Source organism: Miniopterus natalensis, chromosome 8 (assembly GCF_054644295.1).
Source record: "Miniopterus natalensis isolate mMinNat1 chromosome 8, mMinNat1.hap1, whole genome shotgun sequence".
Classification (NCBI taxonomy): Eukaryota; Metazoa; Chordata; class Mammalia; order Chiroptera; family Miniopteridae; genus Miniopterus; species Miniopterus natalensis.
In genome coordinates, this window is record NC_142088.1 from 43,180,930 (window position 1) to 43,202,335 (window position 21,406).

Below are 21,406 nucleotides of genomic sequence, written 5' to 3' on the forward strand. Positions count from 1 at the left end.
AAAACAGATGCCAGGAGGACATCTATGCATCAACACCTAGCTAACATCTCAGGAAGGACACACAGGAGCTCCGAGCTAGGGATCAGAGGAAACTAGGTTTTCACTGCTTACCCTTTGCATAGTTTTATCTATTTAAACCATAATCATTAAAAAAAAGTAAGCACATGTTATGGATAACTGCACGAACACAGCTAAACTGGCCAAGGACACGAGGGTTGCAGGATCCTTGGAAGCTTGAAGAATCCTTCCAGCCTCCCCTTCCCTCTGCTGACCCTGGGGCTAACTCAGGTCACAGACTGAGTTTAGTTAAAGTTCATCTTGATGTCTACTAGCTCCCCCTGGAGCATTCATTCTCTCCTTTCTCCTTGTCACAGGCTAAAAGCTTTCAAGGCTTGAGGAAATAAAATTTCAGGCCTTGAGAGAATGAAGTGTGGGACCTCAGGCTTATTTCTTCCTCAGTCTTTAGAGACTGGAAATCTACCTATACTAGTATGTGCCATATTTCAGGAGAGCCTGCTGCCCCAAACATAGAATCTTAGGTTTGTAAGAATCTTCAAATGTCACTCAAATCAGCCACCCCGACCTCATATTGCTTGAGTCCCTTCCCAGCATCTTCACCCCAAGGGCTGTCCTTCCTGTGCTCACCCACCAGCTGTGCTTGTCATTGAGTCAGGCTCTTACTGGCAAAAGAATCCTATTAAATGGTGCTAAACTTGAACTCTATGTAACTGCCACCCAGGACCTTTGCTCTACCATTCTATGCCACCTGGAATGAGTTGAATTCCTGTTTCACAGGGAGACCCCTTCCAGTGGGCTGCCCTGTCTCCCATCAGGCTCTTCCTTCAAGAAAATGACTATAGTGTCTTCAGCTCTATTGCAGCTAACCTGGTTTTCAGATAACCTTGATCTCCTGGCCACCATCTCCAGAATGTCTGTGGCTACATGAGAGTGAGCTTCCCAGAAGTCATGGCAAAATTTTACCAGTCCTCTGAGCAGTTGCAAGTACACATAACCATCATCAACCTTGCTCTACATGTTGTTAGTTTAAAATTTAAACCAAGACCAAAGCATCATTTACTTTCTTTTTTCTCCTCGCAGGAACAGGATCCGGGGTAGGCAGTTACATCATACGTTTGCATCACACTGTTGACTCACTTTGAGTGACTGTTACAGAAAATGCCTCAATCATTTCCACAATGTGGCTCTGAATCCCATGCTTGCGTTTTTGGGAACCACAGCAAAGCCCTGGGTCTTCCCCTATATCATTTTATCTTGTTAACCCATGGTTAGAACTCACAGAAGCATTTTAGACTAGATTCTATCATCTCATGTATTCCTCTGGTGGGTTTACAAACCTGCCTCTGTGTCTTCATTTAAATCCATGATAGCCAGTGCTCCTCTCAAGGACAAAACTCAGGTCAGATTCCGTTCCGCTTCGGAGGTGAAGTGGCTGTGGGAGCAGGGGACCCCAAGGAAGATTTAAGTGCTTAGAGAGTTTCCTGACCACTCTCATTTATCTCGTTCAGAATGTGCCTTGGAGTTTGTAAAGTATGGAGATACCTGTTTGCATTTTTGCTCATGAAGAAAAACCCTGTTTGTTCAAAGGGTGTTAGCAGCAAGGGGTGGAAAGTGAGTAGGAAAATTAGGAGCTCCTGCACACCCTTGTCAACACAGCAAGGGTCCAAGAGCACGCAGAAGCTGACTGGGGATCGCTGGCCGGCAGTCTTGTCTTATGCTTTCAACACACAGAATCCTAGAGTTTTTCATTTAGGATGTCCCCTCAGTCGCAGAATGAACTTTGAGAAAGCATTTTAGGTTTTAAAACCCACTGTCTAATTTCTTTTCTTTTTTTCTTCCCTTCCTTCATTCTCTTTTTTCCTTCCTTTCCCCCTCCCTCCCTCAATCTCATAAACTGTGGCTGAGTTTAAGTTGTCACAAATGCTTTCTAGATACTAAAAAGCTTTTCATTTTGAGAATATTTAGCTATTTCCTCCACTGATGGGACTGTAATCTCTCATGTTCTTGAGAATTATTGGGATTAATAGTATGGAGAAGAGCCAAAATGATCATTTTTCTTAGAAGCTCCTGGAAGTTTTTCTCATTCTGGGCTGGGTTGCCCATAAAAGTTATGGATCTTCTGGGAAGATTTCAAACTGAAGAGATTTTCTTCAGCCTGGATGGCTTGGACATGTCCTGTCCACGGGCACAGAAATGGATAAAATGACCCCTGATGTTCTGTGACCACTGGGCACCTGATAGCTCACTGCGGAGGGAGGCTCCTTCACAACGTTTCTGGACTTGCAGGTCATGAGAAATCAGTATGGCCACGCTGACTCTCTGAGGGGAGGCTGATAGGGGAGCCAGGGGTAGGAGCCCCTGTAGAAGTACTCAAAGGCTTAAGGAAGCTACAGGATGTTAAATGAACTGGCACAACTAATGAGGTTGGCCAGCTTGATCTTAAGTGATAGATTGCCCCTTCGTCAGAAGGGCTGTTACATGCTGATTTCCGAATTCATTCAACAAATATTTATTCAACACTGGCCTATGTGCCAGCAATGTGCTAGGCAAGGGGAGACAAAGATAAGCAAAGCATCATGGTTCCTGATTTCATGGAATTTAAAATCTGATAGGGGAGGCCAGTATTAATGAACTAACCACACAAATGTATCGTTAGAGACTTGGTAAGTGTTCTGATATAAATTATAGGACACGGCGAGGATGTATAAATTGGAACCTAATTGGGATGAAAAGGTAGAGGTCAGAATTGGAATTGTGTGGGCTTCCCTGTGGAAAAGGGTGAGAGCTGTAGGATGAAGAAACTAGACAGGCAGGTAAAAGGGGATCATTCTAGGGATCAGCAGGAGCAAAGACCCCGAGGCGAGAACATGAAGAAGATAGTAGCCTCCATGAGGCTAACGAGGCATGCCGCGACGGTGTAGCTTATGTTATCCAGTTGATGAACAGATGGTTGCACTGAAGGGAAAGGGAAGTAGAGGACCTGGGATCTCTTTAGGAGATAAATTTAACAGTAGTTGGTGGAAAGAGTATGCAGGGGGAGGGAGATAGAAACTCCAGATCTGAATACATTGCAGATGCCCAGGTACAGCTACTGACGACACAGGTGTATTTTTAGATCAGATCAAAGGGAAAGTCCAGGAGATTCTCCTGGTCCTTCCAAAATAAATGAAGAAGGATCTCCCAAGCTAGAGGTGGTAGAAGACAGCATCTCAGTTCATCTTGGCCATGGATTCCTGGAGAAGCTCCTCTAGGGCATCCTGAGAAGTGGCCTTACCCTTTGGATTATACTGAGCTCTGTGAAGGAAGGACCCATATCCACTTTGTTCCATACTGCAGGCCAGGACATGTGTCCCCGAAAATATTATAGATAAAAATAAGTTTCCCAAGGGCACAGGGACGAACACAAGCAATCCCAAGATGGAGAGAAGTCCAGGAATTCACACCTCAGACTCCTGGTGTAGTCACCTTCTGATGTCCCTCCCACCTCTCTCCCTGGTCTTGTGCTTTTGTTGAGACTTATGCCTTTATACTCCAAACACCTCACCTTTTCATTTAGTTTTAGGAGCTTTGAAATTTGTTGGGTGAATATATTTGGTTTTATTTTGAGGTGCTTCCATATTTGGAAGCTTTCATTTAAGCAGAGCTCTTTTTGTGGTTAGATGAAACAGGGAGGTATGGATTGTAGCTACTAGGAGAAATAAGCTAAGAACACAGGTCTAGGCAAAACAAAGGAAATAACACCATTAAGTAGGCCCCCAAAGAGGACTGGAATGGTTGAAGTTCAGCAAAGGAGATTCCCACAGATGCTAAAAGTCTTGGCAGCCCTGGGGGCCTGGAAGGTCAGAGAGCAGCAGGCCAGACATTTTTAAAGCAGTAAAATGAAGCCAAGATCTGGGACTTCAAGGTGAGAAGGAGGGAACAACACTGATGAACCAGCAAACAACATTGATGAACTTCAGCTCCAACGACAAGTTGAGCGATGGTCCCCTAACTCATTGGTGGTTAATTGTAACCAGAAGAAATAAGAGATAAACAGATGAACTGCCTTTAGGACTAGGGCCAAGCTGGGGATGACGTCACAGGTAGGTGGTGACAATAGTTTAGCTAACTTTGCCTGAGAATTCTTCTGATTCTTGCTGTGATTTTCATGCAAAAAGGGTGAATGTATCTTTCCTCAAAATCATGACATATGTGTCCAGGTGGACTGATATCATTGGTAATTAGATTTTTCAAATTCATCAAAATGTTGTACACTTGAGAGGAGGAAATTACCTCATGAGCAGATTTTCCAGAAAGGTGAATGAAAATAGATAGAATTACTGATATATTTAAATGAACATGGTTTTAAGCTGCAGGTTTAACTATTTTCTTCCAATAAGTGTGTTGTGTGCGTGTGTGCATGCGCACTAGATAATTTCTCTGGCTCTTTCACCCTGTATGACTTTGCATCAAATGTTGGATTCTGATATTTCATGCATTTCCATGTAAATGTTCAACAAAACTTTGTGAGTGATACCGGTGCTGGAATTTGGGAAGCATCCGTTTAGAGAACCATTCTTTTGGATGGTGTGTGGGTCTAGGATCTATCTAATCCAAGAGTCATGTACATGAGCAAGGAGCAGAGCTGCTCACACCGTAACTAGAGGCTAACGAGGGTCTTTTATGTACTTCTATATCTTCGTAGGGCTTCAGAGACACTTCAAATACAGGTTTCCAACCATTTCAGGTGTAAGCTATATCAGTTATTTTCAGTCTTGTTATATTTACAATCATGAGAATAAACAAAAACATTCTCTACGTATTTGTTGCTTGGGAATGATTGGTTACACTGTTGTTACCACGTCTCTAGCACACAGCTGTGTGTGCATCAGTGCTCACAGTGGCCTTGAATGGGCTGCTCACCCTCCCCAGCCCCCTCTAGGATATGCAGGCTGGTTTTGGAGTCTCCCCGCCTCCATTTTTATACCCATGTCTTCTTTTCAGTCCTCTCTTCCTTTTTCTCCCCTCCTACTTGCAGTCCTCCCTGTTTTTCTGGTGCCCCTTAGCTTATACCAGTCACATAATTCTTCATCACCCTTCATTTTCCCGCCCCACCAAAGCTTACAGAACTGAGTTCCAGTCCTTCAGAGTCTTATTCTCAGCAAGATAACAGAACACATCTAATCACTTATGAAAAGTATTCTACTTATCTCTGAACACTTTGATAAGGGACAAATATTTAACACTCTGGAATGGGGGGCATGGGGTAAGCTGTGGTGAAGATCATTTTGGACAGGAGAACCTTTCAATTTCCCTTACATCAGACCAAAGGAGGCCAAGCTTAAATACTGAGCAGGTACCATTCCTGCCCTTCTTTTCAAGGAAGGCCTGAGAGGGACCCTGGGGCATCGCCAGGGATGGTGGGATTCCTTCATTTATCAAAAGAAGCATGGCCTACAAGAGTCCAGGTTGGATTAGGTAAGGAATGACATTGAAAAGGAGGTATGTCCTTGACATGAGCCATACTCATAGCCCGGGGCATATATTTGTGGTCAGCTGAGTCACACTGCCTTGGGATTAGCCAGTTCCACATTCTGTTTCAACAATAAAAAGTCTTGCAAAACTGCTGGCATGTGAGACAGAGGTATCCAGAAAGTCTTGGCATCTTTTCCAGCAGCATAACGGGTCTTAGGGAAGAGACTTGTGAGGGCGTGGTCCATGCACTCCACCACCAGGGAGAGGTCCATGTTCACAAAGGATGTAGTGCTTTTCAGTTTTTCCATAGCTGTAAAAAGAGAAAAAGGTGGATTTACTCTTTGGTGAAAGGGGAAAAGGAGTGTGTGGGGGTTGGGGCACAAAGGGGCAGATGCGTCTGTGGGAATTTTGAATTTCTTATTATAATTGAGGCCTATTGTGGTGGGTTTCTACCTATTTCTCAGAAAAGGATGAGCAATGTTTTCTCTAGACCACTGGCTCTCAAACTTGAGTGGGTAGCAGAATTTCCTAGAGGGCTTGTTAAAGCCCAGATTGGTGGGTCCCACCTTTAGGGGGTGTAAAGTGGGGCCCAAGAATTTGCATTTCTATCAAGTTTCCAGGTGATGCTGATGGCACTGGACCAAACTTTGAGAAGCACTACTTTAAAACAGTGAGAGAAAGATGCTTCATCGTCTACGAGGCTCCTGAGCCCAGGAAGTCATGGGTTTGATTTTGAATTGGTTTTGAGGGAGTATTATGTTTATAGGAAATGTGGGCATGCACGTGGGCTTGTGCACGTGTGTCCGTGCACTCATCTATCATGTGCTTCTGTACTCGGGTGAGTGAAGAGAGAATCACCACCCAAAAGCCCTGACTCAGGAAGCTGAAGATATCCTGCTTCTCAGGCAAATAAACCATTTGAGTAATGTGCTATGATACTTTTGAATAAGCGGGTGTTTCATCAACGGGTTGGTAATGACTTGGAGCATCCCTCCAGGGCTCTTAAGACATACCTGAGTTGTGTCTTCTCAAGGGAAATCTATTATTTTGGATCTTCCTTTCAACTTCAGGCCCCAGTAACCACAACTTGTTCAAAGAGCCTAAATGAGGTTACCTAATAAGTCTTAGTGGCTATTTTAAACTCCTATTACTCCAGCCTGGGAAACGAAGAAAGGTGAGCTTAAATCTGTGGTCTACTTAAATACGGTGAGGCTGGCTGACCTCCAAATTCTGACTTGGAAAACTCTAAAAAGAACAACCAGTACAAAACTGGGCTCAAAGCCAGTTGGTACTTCTGAGGCAGGGCATTTGAGCCAGGGGCCAATGCAAAAATAATTTTGAGATGGAAGTTGATGATATACTCATAGGCATTTATAAAGTATCAGTGTCAATATCAAATGTCAATATTAAACGAGCGTTTTGTTTCTGAGTCTACTTAGAACCTTCAGAGTTGGTAAGTGAGTGAGAAACAGCATTTAAATCTATAGTGACATGTCAGCACTGGGGCATTTGTCAGACCAGAAGTTCTAGTTGGTAGATATGTTTACATCTCTGTCTCTCTGTGTGTGTGTGTAGTGGGTGGGGTGGGTGGGGGTGTCAGTCATTCTAGAAACCTCCCTAGGTGGATCTGACTTGGTCATGGCTCTACCTTGTCATCTACTGGCTTTGAACCTTACCACAGTTGGCTGTCATACCAAGCTCACTAATGAGGAGGCAGGATCACAGTTTGGAGGGATAGCGTGACACGAAGTTTGGTGGGGCAGGGTCAGGAAGTTTGAGGTGGAGGTGGAGCCCTGATACAGGAAATTCGACCAGCTCCTTAATGCCTGTTGATATTATAGTGTGGCGCCCAAGAATAAATGGCAAAGTCAGGCTACCTGGGTTCAAATCTAGCGCTTCCATTTACCAGCTGGCAAGTTACTTCTCTATGCCTCTGTTTCTATAAAATGAAGGTGGTATCTGCTTCATAGGATTTACTTGGCCATTTTATTTATTTACTTTTTGTTTAAATATTTTAAATGAAAGTTCATGTAAAGCTCTTATAAGGGTGACAGGTACACAGTAAATGTTCACTATGTGTTAGTCATCACATCTAACCTTTATTATTATTCCTCCATCCCTGACTCAATCTCTAGACTTAGTTACTTCTCTCTCCACTCCCCATCCATTCCTGCTCCAGAAAGTTTTTACCCAAATAGTTCCTTCCTGTCCTTTAGTCTTTATTCAGACCTGACCTATCCCATAAAGTCTTCTTAACTAGCATTGTTTTTTCCGGGCCTGAATTCCTTGGGCAATTAGAGACCACACCATCTAGCGCCCCCCCGCCTGGGCTGTTGGGCTGTGTCTGAGAAGTAAAGGATTAATTTTCTTCATGCTGTACAGTTCACCGTTTTACAGTCTCACTTGGTTACTTTCTGTTGTCAGCTAGATTTTAAGCTAGTTAAGGGTCAGAGTCTGAGTCTTTATATTTTGGAACCTCCATAAATCCTGGAACAGCGCTGAGTGACTGGTTGGTGTTTACCGCAAAGAGGAGCTCTGTGTAGAGGTGAAGACCATGGGCTCCAGTGTGGCATGCCCAGGACGAGCTGTGTTATCTTGGGTAGGCCATTTCACTTTCCCAAGCCTCTGCTCGCTACTCCTATAGATTTTTTGAGGAGCAAATGATATGCATAATGTATAAGGTGCTCAGTATAGAACTTGGCACTTAATAAATGCTCAGAGAAGCAAAAGATGAGACTGGGATTAGCAGGAATACCTGATCCACAGTTAAGATCCTTATTACTATGAGAACGTTGTGTTTCATTTATGTCTGAGTGTCCTTCATGCTGCCTGGACCCTGGGTCCACCCCAAAACTCACCTTTTTCAATGTAACCTTCTCCGTATTGTTGTTTGATATCTGGAGACAGATGCTTCCAAATGGCAAGTTTTTTCTCAGCAGACTTTACTGGATCTGATAGTCCTGTATGGAACAATCCTGGTTCGATGCAAGAGACGTGCACACCGAAAACTTTCATGTCCCGTCTGTGGAAAAAAACACCACCACCAAACCATTGGAGGTTTATCTGGAGAACGTTTGTGACTGTTTTTTGGTGACTCTTTCTGTGAAATCACAGAATCAGGAGCGTCTCGTTCTACCCTCTCAGTTTGCGGATCTGAAGGTCAGGGTGTTGAAGTGAGGGCTGAGTTAGTGACAGAACAGGAAAGGGACCTGGGTAGCCTCCCCCCGCCCAGTGTTCCCCCTAAGCCATCCTGTCATTGAATTGACGGGCATTTGGGCTAAGGACAGGTTTCTTTTCAGTACTTAGGGTACCTTATGGTGAAACTGACTGATGACTGGCCTGGCTGGCCAAGTTTACCTCCATTCTAGGAAGGTGAGGAGGTTGCAGCATGAATGAGGACACGCTGAAGGACATAATGTGACAGTCCCTCACTTGGCTAACCTGTTCCCTATGCTGCTTGGCAAGCTCTTCCGTCATGCCATTGCAGAAAACCAAAAGTCTGCGCATTTACTGGGCAACAGGGTTTTGGAGAAACCATGGTTTCTCTTTCTTTAAAACAACCTAATGTATAGCAAACCATTATACGAGTAATTATTTCCTATATTTAATTTATATTTCTGCCAGGAATACATAAGGAAGTAATTATTCATTTTACAGAAGACTCTGACATAAGACTTCTCTTTTCTCACCTGAGAATATTTTTTCCATTGATTTTTTTAGAGATTGTGGAGGGGAGAGAGGAGGGGGAGAGACAGAGAGAGGGAGAGAGAAACATTGATGTGAGATAGACACATCGTATGGTTGCCTCCCACATGCTCCCTGACCAGGGCCAGGGATCGAGCCTGCAACCAAGGTATGCGCCCTTGACTGGGAATCAAACCCGCAACCCTTCAGTCCGCTAGCGCTCTAACCACTGAGCAAAACTAGCCAGGGCGCCATAAGACTTTAGAAGGACTTTACCAGTAACCTTAAAAATGTGATTTTAATTTATCTTAGGTTCTGCTTTCTAGCAACACACCTATTGTTTAGTTTGAACTGTATTTTACAAAAATGCATATGAGCTTGATTTTGAAATATTTTGAAGGGTATGTTGCTTGCATTGAAATAAAAAAGGTTATTTTTCAACTTAATTGTATCTTCACCTATCTTCCTATCCCCTTTGGGTTTGGAAAGTGACAGTGCTAAGGGGGTATTTGGGAAGATATTTCTCCCTACCTACTCATGAAAATAACATACTCTAGGGACAAATGGCTTTAAGTCACCCAACTAACCTTACCAGGTGAGTAAAACCAGTAGGAAACCAGTGTGCTTGCTGGGCAAATACAGCCTTAAAGAGCCCCAACACTTTCCCAACAGGACTGCTGCCCTGAAACCCTCCTGGAGCTGCCACTGGACTGCGACCTGCATGCACAATACTGTTTCCAATACTAGTTCCATGACTTAGAAATATGCCTCTATCGGTTAATTCCAGGCATAGCATAGCTGCATTGCAATCCCACAAACCCTTCAGCTGAAATATATATATATATTTTTTAAATATATCTTTATTGATTTCAGAGAGAGGAAGGGAGAGGGGAGAGACAGATAGAAACATCAATGATGAGAGTCATCAATCGGCTGTAGCCTGCAACACAGGTATGTGCCCTGACCGGGAATCGAACCCTGATTGCCTGGATCCTAGGTTGATGCTCAACCGCTGAGCCACGCCAGGCTGGGCTGAAATATATTTCTAAAAGTAAATAAATCTCTAAGTATACTAAAATTTTATTATGACACTGCTACTGAAAGAGAGGAACCAAAGGGCAACCAAGGAGACAAATGGAGGTTCTCCATGACCTTGCTATTCAAAGTGTGATCCCAGAACCACGGGCAGCATTTGGGTGCTTGTTATAAATGTAGAAACTCAGGACCCACCCCAGACCCACTGAATCAGAATCTGCATTTTGAAAAAATCAAGGTGATTCATATGCACATTAACATTGAAGAAGCATTGTTCTGACATTATTGCATTTATTTCCTGGAAGAATCAAACCTGGCAACCTGATCTAATGGCAAAATGGAGTAGCTCTATCTCTATTCTCAGTAGAATAATCTAACCTTTTATTAGTAAGCCAAACCTAGGTCCATGGTGTAGATCATAACTCTAACATGTACCATCAACAATACCAGTTGAATAAATAAGTGGATAGCCCTGACTGGTGTGGCATAGTGGTTAAAGCATCAGCCCGAGGACCAAAGAGTCACTGGTTTGATCCCCAGTCAAGGGCACTTACCTGGGTTGCAGGCTTCATGCCCGGGGTCAGGGTGTGTGCAAGGAGGCAACCAATCAATGTGCCTTTCTCACGTCAGTGTTCCCCTCTCTTTCTCTCTCTTCCCCTCCCCTGCCTTCCCTCCCTTCCACTCTCTCTAGAAATCAATGGAAAAATATCCTCAGGCGAGGATTAACAAAATAAATAAATATATAAATAAAAATAAATGGATGAATTCAAGAAAAGACTATATGTAATTTCATCTTTTCTCTTGCTTCCATTTGCTCCTCTAAATCTCCTCCACCCTTCCGCCTGAACTCCATCCTGGGAGGACTGCCTGTGTTAACTATATTTTGGCTTCTGTTGGGTACAGTCAACTGAGAGAACCGGAGGGAGATCAGAGGGAGTACTAGGGAGAGGTTGGGCTAGTTATTCCTCCTTTGATGCTGACACTGGTTAACTTTATCCCTCAACTGAAGGTGACAACCTCTATGTATCCAGGTTCTGGAAACTGCCTTGTCTTCTCCCTTCAGTCCTGCTGTCATTAGTCCTTAGATATTACACTATCCTTCGGGATTTCCCTACATGACTCCCATGTTTGCAAATAGTCCTTTAAGTAAACTCTGCTCCATTTACCCAATTTTAATATGCCTCCATTTTCTACAGAAACTTGATTGATACTGCCTGTTGCAACTTAAGGGCTTTGAACTGATAGTGACAGCTTTTTTTCCCAAGTAAGATAGATTAAACATCCTCCTTTCCCCTGTCTCTCCCACTGAATGTAGCTTCAAAACCTGGACAGAATGCATGGAGCAGTTATTAAAGGACTCTAAAATGCAGATGTTAGTAGGTGAGGTAGGGAAGAAGATAGTATTTTGAAGTATCACCTAACCACTAGAAAAATACAGTAACCAAAATAAAATATATATTGTTTGGATTCAATAGCAGAATAGAAGTGAAGGAAAGTCAGTGGATTTGAAGATAGATCATTAGAAATTAACCTGAACAGCAGAGAGAAAAATAATTGAAAAAGTGAAAAGAACCTTAGGGTTCTGTGGGACAAACCCAGAAGTTATAACATTTGTGTTATAGAGTCTCAGAAGGAGAAGAGAGAGTAGATTGCAAAAAATAAAAAAAAAGTTTGAAAAAAGTAGTGGCTGAAAACTCCCCAAATATGGCAAAAGGTGTAAACTGACAGATTCAAGAAGCCCAGTAAACCTCAAACATTATAAACCCAAAGAAATCCATGCTTGGGAGCACTGAGTTGGGGCATTTATTTGCTAAATTGGTCATCTGTTTTGAGCTCTGGGGTTCTCTGATATCACACAGCAAAATGATGTGATCATCTATACATTGGGAATAATTTAAAGCACTAAATAGAGTGTCTGGTACATGATACACATTCAGTAAATGTTAGCAGCTATTATTTCCTAATATGTCAATGCTTGCCTTACCTTAAGCTGTCATTGAAGCCTTCTACTGCGTATTTGGATGGAGTATAGCCTCCTCCACCAAATGCAAGACGACCCCCAATGCTGGAGACATTGATAATCCTCCCTCGAGCTTTTTTGAGCAAGGGAAGCATATTTAACGTCACATTGATGAGTCCAAACAGGTTCACTTCTACAGGTTCTCTGTAGTCCTCCACTGTCAGCCAGTCGGTGGGAGCCAGCACGCCCAGAACACCAGCATTATTGATCAGACCCCAGAGACCTAGAACAGAGAGGAAGGAAAGGAGATGTGGTAGAAATCCCCTTAATGGAAAAACAACTTCTGCTTTTCACAATGGTGCCATTTCCTCCTCTAGTCAGACTCCTACTTTGAAAGACTCTGCAGTTTTGGGAAGTGATAGCAGAAAGAGTGGGAGGCTAAATTGAAATAGTTGTTCTGTTACTGGAAGCCAATATCACAGTTATTCTATTTTCTGGTTCTGAATGTCAAATGCTGATACTCAGTGAGACTTTATGCTTTTTAATCTCAGGTGTAGAGTAAATTGCTCTATTTTTGTTACCTTGATAGGTGGCAAGTCTAGAGAATATTGATGAACTGTTCTATACGGACAAAGAGCAACATCAACCTATTTCACATTTTTTTTTGGTAAAAAAAATTCCATCATTCACTTGGCTTATTAATGTTGGGAAACACTTAATATGTGCAAAGGTGTTTGGAATTCAAGCTTTAAAAATTACCTGGAGCCTTATCAAGCCATTGGTTTTGAGGATCAGACTCTCAACTTTATGAGGAAGATGTGATAGGGTAAAACATCTTTTTTTTTTAAATTTGTGGACCCATTAGATATCTTCATGCATGAGAATATTTTTCAGACTTCATTCAAGCCAATGAAAGCCTTCTAGTTCAGAATGCTGCCATCTTCACAAAATTTAACGCAGAATGAGTTCCAATGGCTCACCACTCTCCCCCGACTATCTGAGACACCTATAGGCAAATTCTCAGGCCATTTTCTACCTTTGCCATTGAAAATGTATAAGCTCTGGAGTCATTTGTAGTGAGAAGCAGGTCTTGGGTATCCAGAAGGCAATTTGGGGATTGTGCCCATATTCTCCTATAGATCTTAGCCCCAAGTTCCCTGGCTGTGCATGTGGCTAGAGCGGCACTTCATGAAGAAGGCCAGGAAAAGTCAAACCTCCATCCCAGTTCTGAATTCACCTCCTGAGACTTAAGCTGAAGACAACTTGGGCTGTGTCTCTCATGCACACGGAGGGCTTGCAACCAGGAGCTACTCTGCAGCTATCCTAAGATTTCTCCAGACTTCTCCAATGTAGAGCTGATATTTAAGAGACACATCCTTGAAAGGCCATTTAATACCCAAACACATTTGGCTTAGCTTTAGTTACTTCCCAACACCCCTTCTGCTCTCCCGAGCCCCACGCCGTTTACCTTTTTCCCCGACTTGGTGTTTCACCCACTGGGCTGTCCTCTGGACATTCTCTGGGTCAGTCACATCCAAAAGCACAGTGTGAAGCCTGTCTGAGGCCTCCGCCTTTAACGCTGCTGATCCCCGTTCAGTCAGGCAGGCAGCAATCACACGAAATCCCTTTTTATCGAAAGTTCTGGCTGCCAAGTTTCCAAAGCCCGAGTCACATCCAGTAATGAAAATATACTTCTCAGTGATGTCTGTGATCTTTAGTTGTCTTTTATAGTTCCATAGAAAACCACAAAGAATTAGGAGGGCTAACACCCAGAGAAGCATTGTTTTCCTGTCTACGACCAGGTCACTTCTTTCTTGAGCAATAAAATGAGATGTTGTCCTGAGTGTGCAAAATTAAAAAGAAAATTCAAATTAGAACCATCAAAGCATTATTACCCGGGATCGATGAACTTGAGATATTTTAATGCATTTGAGTAGATAAACAGATAATTTAAAAAATAACTTATTTGATTGGGAAGATGGCCATGTAAGTGCTAAACCCCTTCTCTAAAGTAATGCAAAAACTAACCAAGTAATAGTCAGAAAAAGTAAATGGAAGAGAGAGAGAGAGAAGAGAGAGAGCCAACTCTGAGGCTGTTACAACTCAATGCAGAGAGTATGAAAGGGAGAGGCCACGGATGAGTTCACTGACAGGGTGCTGTGAATGGGAAGGGACTGAGACAGAGGTGACGGCCAAGGCACAGAATCTCAAACCAGAACCAATAAGCCTCAGATTCTGTCCCCTCTGGATTCCAGCTTCTTGTGAGTAAAAAAAAAAAATCACATGTACAGAGGACAAAGTAGAGCAAATTCATACTTTAAAATTGTAAGGCTTTGACCATAGACGCAGGAGAATGACCTGGAAAACTAATTTTGTCAGGATTGGAGACAACCTTGGGCCTAAAATCAAACAGGCAGAGAGAAGCCTGCACCTACATTTCCCCTTAGCATAAATCACTTAAAAAACTTTAAGAAAATTTTATTATTTCATGAACACTTGCTGCAGCAATTTAGAACTTTTACAGTTATTTTGGGGTTAAAAAGAAATGTTAAAAAAACTCTACTATATAAATTTTATAGCCTTGACCATTTAAATGTGTATGAAAGTTCCGCTAATTATTGTATAGGATTTGGCTATAACATAATAGTTGTGGATGAATCAGGCACTTATATCATTAAGAACAAGTATAATATTAACTTGGAAGTATAATATCAGAAGTATCACAGGGAAAGAGTTCAGACTATCTTAGGATATGAAATTCCATATATAATATGTCTGTTATTTACAGAGATAGCCAACACTATTACTTGTTCAAAAATTACTATTATTTTAATTCTCATCTGAGGATATTTTTTCCATTGCTTTTCAGAGAGAGTGGAAGGATGAGAGAGAGAGAGAAACCTCAGTGTGAGAGAGGCACATCGATTGGTTGCCTTCCTCACATGCCCCGACTGGGGCCAGGGATCGAGCCTGCAACTGAGGTAGGTGCCCTTGGCTGGAATCGAACTGGGACCCTTCAGTCCTCTGTCAGAGCTCTAACCACTGAGCCAAACTGGACTGGGCAACACTGTTACCTTTACTGTAGGTGCTGATGGCCAGGGAGGAGCAAGCCGTCCGGCAGGAGGAAGTGAGTAAGAACTGCAGGGCTCTGCCTGCCTGCCTCAGGTCTGAGCCTCGAGGCAGCCCAGGCCTCCCAGCTCACAGCTATCGGGCGGCCAGGGGAGGGGATTAGCAGGTCCCACCCCAAGCAGGAGCAGCCCTGGGCCTGTGCTGGCTTTCTCTGCCTGTGCAAGGAAGGGGTCACAGAGGACATCCCATGTGAGAAAGACCTTATTTCCTTCCGCCATGGGGCCTCAGGAAGTTTCCTCAGTCTGCCCTAGGTCCACATATCTTTACCCTTGATCTGGATGCACCCTTAGAATCAAGAGAGGCCTTGAGTGCGTCATAGAGGACAACGGATAGATAGGCCCTGGGTTAAAGTTCAGGTCTCATGGATGCTCCTGGAATCGTGGCTGTTCAGACACTGTTCAAAAAGTACTTGCAAGGCCAAGAAATTTTATAAACTTTATTTGGGCTTCATATATACATACATATATATACACACATATATAAAATTATTTTCTGGCTTTTCCTTAGAATCATTTTTAAAAATTGTTCATTTTTTTTCCTGCTTGTAAAAGTGACTTATGCTCATGGTAAAATATTTAGCAACTACAGAAAAAAATTACAAAGAAAGTAATGATTATCACATTTGACTCTCAGTATTTTAGTATTTTTTTTCTAGTTTTTTTCTTTGTATGTAAATATTTCCCCCCTAATAAAGGACATAAACACACACAGATAAAATTAAACATACACACACACTCATGTGCACACATACACATAATTTTATTTCTACTGCTTTATAAGGAACCAATAATTTCAGATAAGAAATAACTCAATGTAATATATCTTCTTCACTTCTCAAGGAAATTTTAGGTTCTGCTTTCATTTTTTTCCTGACAAAAGATCTATAGCTAAAGAAAGAAAGGGTAAAATAATTATCAATTGATAAAAATTAGTCAGAGGTAAATGTTAAAATATGGTAGGTTTGGGCAAAGTAGCTGATTCTTGTGGTATGGCTGTGATTATTTCTAAAGTAGTTAAGTTGTTCGACTATCCTGGCTTAATAATTTGCTGTCTTTTCCCCAAATAATTCCTGTGTAAAAGTTATTGATTGTTATAAATCAATGCTGATGTAGCAGAATATCCCCTTCTCAAATATATAAATACATTAAAAATGTATAATTTGGGGTTGGGATGTAACTAACTTTTACAAAATTACAGATGTAGACATTTTAAATTTATAAATTCAACTAGTGTAGTGTTTTGCTTAAGTCTGGCCTTGATAAATGATTATTGAGTAACTAAATATAGTATTGAATGTATTCCCTGAATGGAATCTGTAGGCTCCATTGCAATTCAAATCCCATGGAAATTATTTGAAAAAGGCAAATGCTCATGGGGTTTAATGTGTTCTAGAGCAGAGAGTGGAGACTTTCTGTGTTGTCATGTTTTGCCAAAGAAAAGCATTAAGGGAGTAACAGTAAAACAATGGCTTACCTTCATGAATACTTCAACACTGCACTTTTACCTGTAAGTCTCACTTGACCCTCTCAGCAACCTCGTGAGCTAGACAGGGCACATTATTTGCCTCATTTTATAGAAGGGCTAATATTCAACTAATAAATGTAACAAGGAATGATGGAATTAGAAAACCACCATTTGGCAACTGATATAGAATCAATTTTTTCAGGCCGATCAACTAAAACTAGTGGGTATAACTCTGATGAGAAATAATAAATATAGAATCCCAAAGACTCTCCCCATAAGATGCATACTAATTTAAAAAAAGAGAGATAGTAATTTCACAGTGGAGAAATCCAACAGACAACCACCTGAACCAACTTACATGTAAAAGTAAGGTGTCGAAGGCTTCACAAAGATAAGCCATTATTTTACTGGTGCTCCCCTTTGCTTGTCTCTGGCAAAACATAACACAGAAAGTCTCCACTCTCTGCTCTAGAACACATTAAACCCCATGAGCATTTGCCTTTTTCAAATAATTTCCATGGGATTTGAATTGCAATGAAACCTACAGATTCCATTCAAGGAATACATTCAATACTGTATTTACTTATTTTGATAATTATTAACCAAGATTAGACTTAAGCAAAACACTACACTAGTTGAATTTATAAATATAAAATTTTCTTAAAATGTCTACCTATGTAATAAAAATTAATACTACTGGTCATGGGACAAACTAAGGTCACGTGCCTCCTGGCATGGCATACTCTTCAATAACCTCAAAGTCATGAAGGAAAAGAAAGGCTGAGGAATAAAGCTGCATCGGTCTGAGTTTGATTATAAAACGAGTCACTATAAGAATTATGGAAATAAGGAGTGTAATATAGGAACTAGGGTTTATGTGATTGTAGTGCTTGCGGGAGTGAAGGCCTGGGAAGATGAAGCTGAGAGATCAGGCACAGTTACTAACGATGCCAGCCTGAAGCCCTGGAGCATGGAGAAGCTGCAGCTCGCAGGGAAGTTTGAGAAACCACTGCCACCATGACTATCATGCAAGAGCTCAAAAAGTACTCTGTGAAACCACCATGTCTTAACAAGGCAACTTCTCAAGAGCATGGTTTCCATTTCACTTCCTTTATTCTACTCTCTATTAACAAACTTTGTATTATTATTATCGTTTTTAAAACAAAGACTTAGGACTGTTCCAGATGCCACACTGGGAAAGACACAGAACACTTCTGCGCATACCCGGCAGCTAATTGTGCTTTGGACACATCTTTCAATTCTATTCAATATATGGTCTGTACTCTTCAAAAATGTCAAAGTCATGAAGGAAAGGAAAGACTGAGGACTGTTCCAGATAAATGGGGACTAAAGAGATGTGATCACCCAATACAACACGTGATCCTGGACCAGAAATTCATTTTTTCCTTTTGCCAGAAAAAATTATTAGGTCAATTAGTGAAATTTGAGTGAGATCTATAGATCTGATAAATAATATAGCATTAATATTAGTTTCTCAATTTTAATAACTAATTGGAAATTAAGAAATATACATTGTAAAAAAATAGACATTGAAATATTTAAAGATTATGTAATACTTTCAACAATAAAGATAAATTAAAACATTAAAAAAAAGTTAAGTAGTACTGTATCTTCAACTTATACTCAAGCAGTTCAGAAAATAATAATATGTGTATAAGTAAATAAACACATTAACCACACACACACATGTATGTATATAAAGAGAGAATGAGAATAGAGATGTGGTTCAATGTTAATATTTAGGAAATCTGGAATGTACTACTCTTTGAACTTTTCCACAAGTTCTAAATTATTTCAAAATAAAATATCGAAAATTTGGCAAGGGAAAATAAAACTTTTTTTTCTAATAAAAACCTTCATTGGATTGTTCTGGGTTCCATGCACAAAATAGGTAAGAACCCTAGGACTTCAGAATCTAGTGCCTTTGGGCACCAGGTTTTCTGCCTTCTACTTCCTGGTACATTCACCTCCACAACTATGGGAGTAAAACAAAAACTCGAGCCAAAGCAGTCAGACTCCCTTTCCCTTCTCTCCCCTTCCCTTTTCCCCCTCCCTTTCTTTTCCTTCCATTCCCTTCTCCTCCTTTCCATCTCCCACTCAACCTACTCCTAGGGCCAAACCAATTATTACCTGGTAAAGGAAAACAGAGGGGAGCTTTTTAGTTGTTGAGGATGGGCTCACATTAAGTTGCGTTGTCAGGCCTTGGCCGGGTAGCTCAGTTGGTTAGAGTGTCAGCCTGATATGGCAAGGTTGTGGGTTCAATCCTCAGTCAGGGCACATGCAAGAAGCAACCAATGAATGCAATTTGTTGAATGCAATTTGTTGTGGAACAACAAATTGATGTTTCTCTCTCTCTCAAACAAATAAATAAGAAAAAGAAAAAATTGTGTTGTCTTCATGAGGTTCACCTCTGGGCTAAGGGGCATTTCAGATGCTGGTGTCCCAGTCTGCATCCTGCATCCAAGGGACTCTTATCCTTGACCTAGAGTTTTGCAAAGCCTGTCCTTAACCCAAATATTGTCCTTCAAAAATACTGGTTCTTCCTCAGTCCCTAAGGTTCACATTCCTCTAGGTCATTGGACCAAGTCAGCCACAAACCAACAGATACCTTTGACCTCTAATAGTATTTTAGCTACGATGACACCTCTGAGCAGTAGCCCTCGGTCAGAGTCATTGCGAACATGACCTGTACACAGAAGCCGACTGATGGCCCATTAGTTCATTGACCACCGAGAAGTAAATGAGTAACAGTGACTAACAGGGCTGCTTCAACCACACCCTACCCCTGTGGTCACCTCCATATGGCTCCCTCATCCCAGCAACTCAGAGACTCAAGACACTGACCCTAGTTGCTTGGGTTGTTTTCTTATATGCTGTCTTCCAATTTGTCTACTTACTGTGCTTAGTAGAGGTATAAATCTCTTGGCTCAAGGGAATAAGCACGTTGGTCTGTAACAGTCCTTTTGGCACCTAGTGGCTGTGAGCCTAGGCTCTGGGCAAGGTTGAGAACAGAGTAAGAGAAAGCAGATCTGCAGCCCCCAAGCCGCAATGCATGAGGACAGGTGCATCTTCTGATTGAACTGGCCATGGAAATTTTTCTTAAGCTAAAATAAACACTAGCCACTTTGTTAGTAAAAATCTGGGCAGCAAAGACTGAGACCACACACACACACACACACACACACACACACACACACACACACTAGAGCAGGCTTAGGAGTTCAGGCCTCAGAATTGGGCAAGCAGAAGTTCAGTCCAAGTTCCTCTATCATCAGAAGGTCTTTGGGCAAATTATTTATCATTTCTTAGCTTCTATTTTTTTATCTGTAACATAGAGATAATAACTACCTTGAAGAGCACCTGGTAAAATGAAGTGACCACATGCCTACTACACAGCAAGACCTTTATCATGCTGGCAGGACCAATGGCTTTCACTTTGAGAGGAGTCTGCTCTATGTACTGCTCATAACTAGGAATGGGTTTCTCAACCTCAACTTTTGATATTTTGGCTGGGAAATTATTTGTCCTGCATATCGCAGGATATTTAGCAGCACCCCTGGCCTCTGCCCGTTAGATGCCAGTAGCCACCTCCCCACTCCCTACCCAGCTGTGACAACCAAAAAAGTCCCCAGACATTGCCAAGTGTCCCCTGAGGGTCAAAACCACCTCCACTTGAGAACCACTGGCGTAGAGCTTCCCCGCCTTGGGGGTTCAGAACTTCACAGCACCCAGAACCACTTTTCTGGAGACTCAGTAGTTGGTTGCTTCCTTGGCAATGCCTCATTGATGAGTTTATTTTTTATGGCCTTACTAGAAAAGTTTTGTTGCTTGTGAATATTAGTCATATCCTACTACTATAAGCATTAATTTCTAGGATTAAAAGAAGCCTTTTTGTCATCAGGAGGATAGGAGGCAGTGAACAAAACCAGATTAACATATGACACCAATTTTGAATTTAGAAATTACTAAATGAACTCTCACTGCATTTGTGAGGCCTCCATTCTGGCTGAGTCTTTTAAGTTTGGGCAACTATACACTCCTCTAGGGGAGCCTTGCAGATGGATGGCCTGTTGACTATAGATTTCAGAATATGCTCCTAGATAACCCATGGTCCTTGAGCTTTCCAGGTGACCAAGCCAGGTTGGAATGATAGTAATGGCTATGATTTATTCAGTGCTTACTGTGTGCTAGCCCCTCTGCTAAGATCTATAAATATTTATCTCATTTAAACCTTATAATAAAGTTATCTCCATTTTATAGATGAGGAAACAAATTCAGAAATGCAGGTCAGTGGGCTCAAGACACAGCTGTCTCGCTGTTTCTGGAACTGATACCTAGGCCACTCCACTCCAGCACCATGCTTCAGTCCCCTGCTCTGCGCCCCCTGGATTCCCTCAGCTCCGGAGGTCTGGGCTGTGTGTACCCTCTTCCACACCACCAGTGCCTTTTGTGATACTTAGCATTAACTAAACACATGTTGTGGAAGGAAAGAAGAAGAGAGAAGAGAGAAGTTTCCACTCTAACCCCAGAGCTCTGGTGATAATTGGATTAGTCTTTGAGCCCTCGCAATGATCAGAGAATAATAATAATAATATTCACACTTCCAATTAGATAACTTGAAAATTTTTTGAACAGTGTTCA

The 21,406-nt window shown here is 41.8% G+C and overlaps 1 protein-coding gene across 1 annotated transcript; it reads right to left on the reverse strand.

Annotated features, from left to right (window-relative positions):
* Positions 1-5,558: 5,558 nt before the first annotated feature.
* Positions 5,559-13,979, reverse strand: DHRS9 (dehydrogenase/reductase 9). The gene is made up of 4 exons (XM_016195716.2): positions 13,620-13,979; positions 12,176-12,434; positions 8,331-8,494; positions 5,559-5,782 (listed from the first exon to the last, which is right to left on the reverse strand). Exons 1-4 carry the CDS (start codon positions 13,930-13,932, stop codon positions 5,559-5,561), a joined length of 960 nt encoding a protein of 319 aa, XP_016051202.1. The 5' UTR covers positions 13,933-13,979.
* Positions 13,980-21,406: the final 7,427 nt, after the last annotated feature.

Excerpts from the sequence above, each read along its gene's own strand:
- DHRS9 (XM_016195716.2), bottom strand. The coding sequence starts at position 13,932 with ATGCTTCTCTGGGTGTTAGCCCTCCTAATTCTTTGTGGTTTTCTATGG. Across the intron at positions 12,435-13,619 it reads ACACCAAGTCGGGGAAAAAG|GTCTCTGGGGTCTGATCAAT; the intron begins GTAAACGGCGTG and ends TCTCTGTTCTAG. Across the intron at positions 8,495-12,175 it reads GGCTTCAATGACAGCTTAAG|ACGGGACATGAAAGTTTTCG; the intron begins GTAAGGCAAGCA and ends TTTTTTCCACAG.